The sequence below is a fragment of the Morone saxatilis genome, unplaced genomic scaffold, assembly GCF_004916995.1.
Source record: "Morone saxatilis isolate NCDOM2014 unplaced genomic scaffold, NCSU_SB_2.0 Contig21, whole genome shotgun sequence".
NCBI classification, from domain to species: Eukaryota; Metazoa; Chordata; class Actinopteri; family Moronidae; genus Morone; species Morone saxatilis.
In genome coordinates this window covers 2,055,153-2,063,883 of record NW_023339774.1, presented here as the reverse complement: position 1 = coordinate 2,063,883, position 8,731 = coordinate 2,055,153, and the positions used below count along the sequence as shown (strand labels likewise).

Below are 8,731 nucleotides of genomic sequence, written 5' to 3'. Positions count from 1 at the left end.
CGCTCCAGTTGGTGTCGGTTTGGTTTCCTGGCTAGCATTGCTGGCTGCTCTAATGTTTGTCTCTATCATGTAACAACCATGCATCCTCATTTAAGACTAGTAGTTTTGTGCAAATATGTCAGACTTTTGTAGTTAGCTAATAAGATATTGCTTCTCGGGCGCCTGGTTAGCTCAGTCGGTAGAGCTGAAGACCCATGCACAGAGTTGCTGCTATTAATAATAATAATAATAATAATAATAAGATATTGCTTCTTATTAGACATGGGACGATATGATCATTTCACGTTAGCATTATCTTGGCCAAAATAATCGCAAGACATGATCAATTAATAGTTCTAAAATGTCACTAAAACTTATTGGAATCACTTTACCTTACATTTTCCTGTTCTTTAGTTTGGAATCTATACTATTTCCACACATTGGCGTAACTCTTTTTGTGGGGAATACAACTGGCAAGCCGAGCGTTCAGCCATGGTGACAGGATTAGGATTTCAGAATGACTGGAAAGAAGCGACTCCCCCTTCTGCCCTTGTTTAAAATAAATCAGGAAGTCATTAAATTACAGTATAGTATACTGAGAGCTAGACAGCTTTTTCAAGTCAAACCATGTGAGAATATTCACAATTTTCCCAATTCATGATATTGGAAATTCACCACGATACACTGGTGGTTTTTATCGGGACATGTAATAATATTGTATCATCACCACTTCTAAAATGTTTTTTCTTAAACTTGTGATGACAAATTTTTTTTAAATATTGCTCTCTCACACACACACACTCACCTCCCTGTGAGCTGCAGCTGCTGGTCTCCTGTCTCTGTAATCCTTCTAACTGAGTGGGAGGATGAGAGTCACTCCAGAGACCAAAACACTCAAACACAAAAGAGCTGAGCAAGCTAAAAAGACGACCCGCTGATACACACACTGACAGTGAGTGTGTGTGTATTATTCAGAACCTCGTTATCAGGGTCTGATCAGCATGTTGCTCAGGCTATAATTTCTCTTCCCATCAGCAAACTAAACAGAAGTCACTTGAGCAAGTCTGGATTACAAACTGTCTAACTTCATGTTTAAAGTCCAATCTTGCAGTATCTCTGTCTGAATATTCATCATGTTTGACAAAACTCTCACTTATCTGTCTATATCTGTATTTTATATTCATTTTTACCAATCAGAATAATCTTAAATATCCATATACAATCTTACTAATATGGAGAAATTCTCTCAGCAAATATTTTCAAAATACCTTTTCAGAGCTAAAACAAATCCATTAGTTGTTAAAAAAAATACATAATAAAAATGTCATAATGTATTAGTCATATCTGCAGTACATACACCAAACATTAGGATTTTCAATTTAAAGATACCCCCTAGACATGTATTAAAACATATATACAATTAATCTGCTTGGAACAATAATGTGTGTCTGATATGTTTTTTTTTCACAAAAACATATTCCACATTAAAATCCTCAAAAAGTCATCCAGTCCTTCTACCTCATTAAACCTTCCAGAATCTCTGAATATGCAAATGTATTTCATAAAGTTTGGATGCTGGACACAAGATGTCTCCTACTTCAAGTGCATTGTCAGTGGATGTACACTGCTCGCTTCAGGTTTCTACGTCACACTGTACAAGTTGCATACTGGACCAGGATTAATAGATTCATGAAACAAAAATATTTAGCACATTAATCAGATAATAATAAATAATGGATAAAAAATAATAATTAGAAGCGGTCCTGTAACTTGTGAGGCATCTACAGGGATCTTAAAAGAAGAGCTCATCATCAGAAAAGTGGTGATGACGGAAAGCTTTATTCAGCTGATGGCTGCTCCATAGATCTACAGAAGAATATACTTTTTTAACCTGCTGATACATATGAAGGGCTAAAGAAAATACTGGGACGCCAGAGAGGTAGTGAGGGCACCTTCCAGCAGTGTTTCAGGGTGACTATGTAAGAGCTTAACCTGCTGCTCATCTCTTCCTAAACTGCACTACACTGTATGTGCTCACAGAATGTGAAAAAGCTTTTGTGGAGTCCCTCGGGTCCATGTTGAGCATCATGTTATCACTAAATGAGTGAAAATAAACAGCCAACACCAATATTTCTCATATATACACACACGCTTTTCCTACAGAGTAAATATAAAATTTGAATACCTCAGACTTTTGAGGATCTTTCACACAGCATGTTGTCCCACAGTGCAGACAGTGCAGTCTGTTGGTGATGCTGATGCACTTAAGCCTCTGTGCCTCTGTCTATTAATGTCTTCCATAAACAGTATTGATCTTAAGCCACACTCCACTTACTAAATTACATTACAGGTGAATTACTTTGGTTCTATTAAATAAATATGAACAGTAAAATAAATGGAGGAGGCTGAGCAATATTAAGTCTGTGTGTGTGTGTGTGTGTGTGGCCACTGAAACTGTCAAGGACAGGTCAAGGTGTCATGGAAACGTTAATCTGAATGAGGAAATCTCCTCTCCTTCACTTCCCTTCCTCTCTCCTCTTTTTTTCTTCTTTCCTTTCCTCTTCTTTGTAAAAAAGTAAGTGGACCTTATGATGAGATGATTTTGTTTAACAAGTCATATTTTTGAATTACAGAAAACAGTTTACACCCATAACAGTAGAGGACCTAAACATGAGCCTTGTGGGACACCACAGCTGATATTTCCCTGTATCAGATATTATTTTAAGAGCTAGTTTAGGTTTAATTGGAGGATCTGAACCAATCAAGGGCAGAGGACTTAGACACCAGCCAAGTCACACAGACAGTTTAATACAATCAAGTATCTGAAAGTTGTGCTAAAACCTGCTAAATGTATAAATTAGTCATTGGCTGCCAGTACTTTTTAGCAAAATATAATTTGTGTGTTAGAACAGAATACAGTAGAGCTCTTACCAGCCACAGTGACTTTAGCGATCCGGCTAACAATGCTCCCCAGTCCGTCCAGTGTGGCGAGGCACTGATATTCGCCCTCGTCGGGCCGGTGGTGTCGCGAGTGCACAACGTTCTGCACCAGCAGCGAGCCATTAGCCAGCTGCTGCCGCCGGTCGTCCACCACCGCGCTCAGCAGCACGCCATCCTTGCGCCACGTCATGGTTGGAGGTCCTGCCACTGTGTCGGACTGCGCCTGGCAGTCGAGTTGCAGCACGCCGCCTCGCACCGTCACCGTGTCCTGAGGCTCCTGGGTGAAAGTGAAGTCCACGAAACCTCCAAGACTAGATGAGGAAGAGGAGGAAGATGAGGGGGCATCTGAGGCTACAGGAGAAGAAGAGAGGAAGTGGAGTTAGATAGCAGCGCAGAAATGTGGGATCACCAACAGGACAGTTACTTATTTATGAAAATGCTCTCCATAACGGAACTGCAACCACACAGTTCAAATACAGCAGGGTGTCCAGTGGGGCATGTGCCATATAAAATACAAGATGCAATAAATCAAAACAAAATAAATAAATCAGTAAGTCTGGAGGTAAAGAAACATTTCATATCACAAGATCAAAAGCGATCATCACAAGTGGGAAAAGTAGGCAACTGCAGCAGGGCCCAACACCCTCAGGGGCTCCAGAGGCCTTATTCTGTGTCAGCAATCTGATTAATTGTACTTGCGTCTGGAATATACTGTACACCGATAAATGAGACGATAAGTACCCTCACGTGTGGCCTGCCTAATTGCCTGTCTAAATGACCACAACTGTGGGGGGTGGGGGGTCGTTCTTGCCCATTTCCTAGTAACATAGTGTATCATTCCTTCTGTCTGAATGAATTACACAGGATTAACCATCCAGATGTCAGCCCCAAATTCACATGTTTTGTCAGTGCATGACGCAGGACAGAACATCCACCACTGCGGTTTTCTATGTAATCTCACCATTAATGATAACCGTAATTCGTTTTTTTCTTGAATCATTTATTAAAGGACCAGTGGGTAGGATTTAGTGGTATCGTATCTAGCGGTATAGATGCCTTGTTTCACCCTCCCGTTCTAAGCATGAAGGAAACTATGGTGAAAAAAAAATGCAAATCTACAGCCAGTGTTTGGTTTGTCCGTTCTGTACTGTAGAAACATGAAGGCAGTCCACGACATCTGTAGATAAAAACAGCTAATTTTAAGGCCACAAAAACACAACAATTCCTATATTCAGGGGACTATATACTAATAAACATACCTATGAATATTATATTCCATTTCTGCCAATAAATCCTTCTAAATGTTACATGTTACCTTTAAATGTATCCAGTTTCCACCCTCTGACCACCTGTGTCACACACAATAAGGGAAATATATGAATGTGAAATGTGAGGTTTTTAAATGCCTATAAATAGTAGCATGTATATATCCTGATGCTTAGCTCAACTAGAACAACATGTCCAGCGTGAAAGCCCTCATAGTGTCATTATCGGTCACAGTAGACAGCTGTTTTCAGAGAAAAAGCTCTTAAACCCCACTGTTTTGCCTGCTCAGCACCAAACAGCACACACACATAATAAGCAACTAAAAAAAATGTAATTTGCAAGTCACACATAGCTTGCCTTATGAACAGTGGTGTAGTGCCGGGTATACGCAGGTATACAGCGTATAACTTTTTTTTCAGTCTGCATTGGGTATACCCACTTCTAAATCCTCTCCCATGCACAAGATTCAGCAGTGTTCTGCAAGCTGAATAAATTTTTCTAGAATGGCAAAGTCATGGCATAATGATCCCTGAAATCTGACACTGTGACACTGTCACTGGGTGAGCTAAATACGCAAGAGTAGTCTTACATGTCACTGTTTATAACACAAAAAAATTGGGAGCATCAATAATAATAAATAAATTACAATAGATAGAATAAATAAATAAAAGTATATCGCCTCTAGAGGGACCCACTACACCACTGCTTATAAAGTTGTAATGTTTTGCAGTATCATCAAGTTGCAACATCCCCACAATGAGCACAACCTCAGGTAATTGTATCACACAGAAATACACTTTGCAGAACATGGATGAAACAAAGCTGAATAAAACTGTGATCAACAGTATTAAAATGCTCCGATTAAGTGTCTTCATGATTTCAATATTTCTGTCACCAGACTCTGGTTGTATTAGCTCGATTTTTCAGGATGTTTGAGGGGCAGGGGCAAAAAAATAAAAAGAGAACCAGTGCACTAAAGTTGTGATCCATTTATGGTAAAACAGCTTAGTCAGGGTTAGTATCCTACAGGACACATTACAAAAAGGAAAAATAATCTTGTCAAGGATGCTTTGCATTCGAAAAGTAATTTTGTTTAAGAAAATCTATCTAACTTTGTCTTAATAAGATTGAACTTGTTATTAGTTCCAACAACGGTTTGCATAATATCCCAGCAGAGCAACAAGATTATTTTTATTAATTTAAGAGAAGACCACTCACACAACTTCTCAGATTCAGAGAAAGTGGTCTGGTCCCAGTGTTGGAAATGAAGTAGCTGTTGCTGCTGTCTGAAGTCTAAGAGTTTATTGCCAATTATTAATCTTAAATTTAGAACAATTAAGAGACCAAAATAAATATTTTAAGAAAGTCTATCTTAAATAACTGAGTTTTCATTGTTTGTAACAAGGACAATTATCTTAAATCTTTGGCATTTTTGCTACTTGTAAGGCACATTACAGTCTTTCAGTGGTTAGATTTTTATGCTATCTAAGCCTGGCCTACCCCACTGGCAGATTGGTTTTGCTCAATACAAGAAAATCAGATTATCTGATTATAGAATATTTGAGGAATATTTGGCCTTTTTTGCAGGGCATTTTCTGAAGTGCACTTGATCATGTTTTCTCCACCACAGGGGCTTCCAGGGGGGCACTTTGCTGTGTTTTTTTGAACATGAGGGGTTCTGGGGGGCCCACCTCCCACTTGAGTCCACCAGTAAGTCTTCACAACACTCAAACTATAACACTGCTTAACTCGAGGTGTTGAACCACAGGAATCAAAACCATAACCCATAAGGCATGGTTATAGAATCAAAGCTTGTTTTTCAGCAGCAGGTGAAGTACAAGTTGTGTTTATATTGGCTTTCTTTTATTTATTTATTCATGTTTTTGTTGATGTATTTATTCATATTTGCCATTAGCTTTGTCAGACTCACAGCAGAGAACGTGACCTGTGGTGCTCTGAAGGATAACTCATCATTTCTATCAAAGCCACATCAATCTGTTGTGTTTTCTTGTTTTTATGGCTTCAGATTTTGTTTAATCTTGCGAAAGGCTCTGACAGCGGCGAGCTGCGGTGGCTCTCCTCTCGCCTTTGATGTTGGTGCCGCTAAAAAAAGTCTTTCATCCTGATCAGAGAGGCAGTTTGTTCGGTCAAAGTCGCCGTTCAGCGTCTGTGCGTTTCCTGGGAAGTCTGAACAGAGGCTGAGGACAACCTGAAGTCACGTCATTACGGCACAAAGTCGACTTTGAAGCGTGGCAGATGTTTTTTTTTTGCCTTTTAAAACCCCTCACAGCTTCAGTTTCTCCTGCAAGAAAACTCTGATCAGACAAACATCAGGTATAAAAACGAGATACTCTCTGGCTCCGCTCCCAACGGGGACCAGAAAACAAACAGAACGCTCAACATAAAAGTCATTTATCACTAATGACTGGTTATTGTTTCTTCTTTTCTTACTCAAATAACAGGACAAAGCACAGAAGCATGATTTAATAAGAACCAGTATCAATTAGCGCAGGGCTGCAGGCAGGAATCAAGGTCCTCCTAACAACTCCCTCAGTGCTAAAATGCTCCACTTTCTTATTATTCTTTGGACTATTCAGATATCATCTATTTACTTGTAGAAGTTTCCTCTGGAAAAGTGCTAACTCTACACAGTTTATTAAACTGAACTAAAATGAGACATTACTGGTTTTACAGCTGCTCTCAAAATGTTAATAATAACTTTTTGTCATATTTGCTTTAACTTTCACTATATGCTGACAGTTCATCATGAGACAGACATTCTGTGAAAAAAATCAGGTTCCTCTGGCTCATTTTCATCTTCCTAATGGAACCTAAATGAAAACAACCAATCAGAGCCAAGAAAGATAGCTGATTGTTGAATCTCATTCCCAGGCGTCAAACACAGACTCTCTGGGTTGGTGGCTTTAAGATAGTTGATTGTTGAGAACCTGGGAATGAGACTCCAGCCACTATGGACGCCGATCAACTCATTAATAACAAAAACACAACAATTCCTTTATTCGGCTGATAATACACTAGTGAAAACATACTTATGAATATTGTATTCCATTACTACATATAGAATATATCCTCCTGAATGTTACACATTGGACCTTTAAATGATCAGAAGCTGCTCATTTTAAAGTGCTCACGTGTGCAGGAACCACAAGGGGAAGAAATAGTTTTGATAGACTGTACTGATGTGTAGTTAGTGTCATCAAAACTTTGTCTGTGTTCCATATTTTAGAGATGATAATTAACATAATACATATTTTACAGTGATATTAGAGTTTCCCTCTTGTGTTGAAAGTGTTACAGAAACATTACAGGCCTGACCTTGTAAGACTCTCTGCTGTTGTGCCTTTTACATGAAAGTGACCTGGAAGCATATTCAGCAATGTAAAACCAGATAAGTTAATTTAACTTAAAAACTTGAAACTGATCATATCAAAAAATGTAAGTAAAACTAACTCAATTTTGTAAGTCAAAACACATTCTTTAGTAAAATTAAGTTACACTGACTTCAATTCCTCATTTTTATTTGTACTGAGAAAACAAAATACCTAATAATAAGTACTAAAATATTGTATTTTTCTTGGCAAACTGGGTTCCAGTCCTCAACTTAAGTAGTGAAGCAGGAATGAGAACTGGGATCAGAAATCTTCATCTACCTTCCTCATCTCCATCCATACCCTTCCTTCCTTCTGTGTCCCTATGTCCACTCCCTACCCTCTCCCTCTCCCCTTATATCTTCTTTTTCTCTTTCTCTCTCTCTTTCATTTCCCAGGATATCTTTTTTTCCTCCTGCTCTTTCTCCCACTCCATCACCCCTCCCCTCTTTTCACATCAAACACTAATGTTTCCTTCAAATTCCTTTTCCTCTCCGTCTGCCAACTTTGAAATCACAGGAAATTACGCTAAGAATTGTCGATGCGTTTTTTTTTTCCTCTTTTTTTTTTGCTTTCAACTTCATTCCACTTCCCAAACAGACGCTTCTCTAGTGTGGCCTGTCATCCCCAAGACACCCGCCTCCTTCTTCTACTTCCTCCTCTTCCTCTTCTTTTTTTCTTCTTCTGCTGATATGTTTGTTCTGGCTCCCTTCACTCCACACACACGGCTTTTACACATGCACACTCTGTCTCTCACTCTTTGTGACACACTCAAACTGTCTCACACACAAGGACGCAGACGCAGCATGACGCTAACTACACCTAATGCAAGTTCTAGGCTTATTTGCCTGGAGGGCTGGTAGGAAAGGTTGTTTTTTTCTCTGAGACATCAACAGCGAGATTGGTGTCTGTGCTTGCCTCCTTTGGCGGGATTGAGGAAATTAGCATTAGCAGAGTACCTAATTGGTAGTGAAGTGCACTGATGAATTTGTTCAAGACAGTGTCAGAGCGTGTGAGAGTGCATGTATGATTACATCAACATGTGCATAGGTATACTTTCTGTGCAAGCATGTTCGTGATTGCACATTAGTGATGTACATCTAGTGATGAACAAAATTTATATATATATACACACACACACACATATATGGTTATAC

The 8,731-nt window shown here is 39.1% G+C and overlaps 1 protein-coding gene across 1 annotated transcript in view; it reads right to left on the bottom strand.

The window, feature by feature from the left end:
- Positions 1-8,731, bottom strand: part of LOC118332819 (netrin receptor DCC-like) — a 210,084-nt gene that overhangs the window by 152,819 nt on the left and 48,534 nt on the right. The window contains exon 2 of the mRNA XM_035668249.1: positions 2,911-3,270. Coding sequence (XP_035524142.1) covers positions 2,911-3,270 — 360 coding nt within the window. The remainder of the gene's footprint in view (positions 1-2,910; positions 3,271-8,731) is intronic.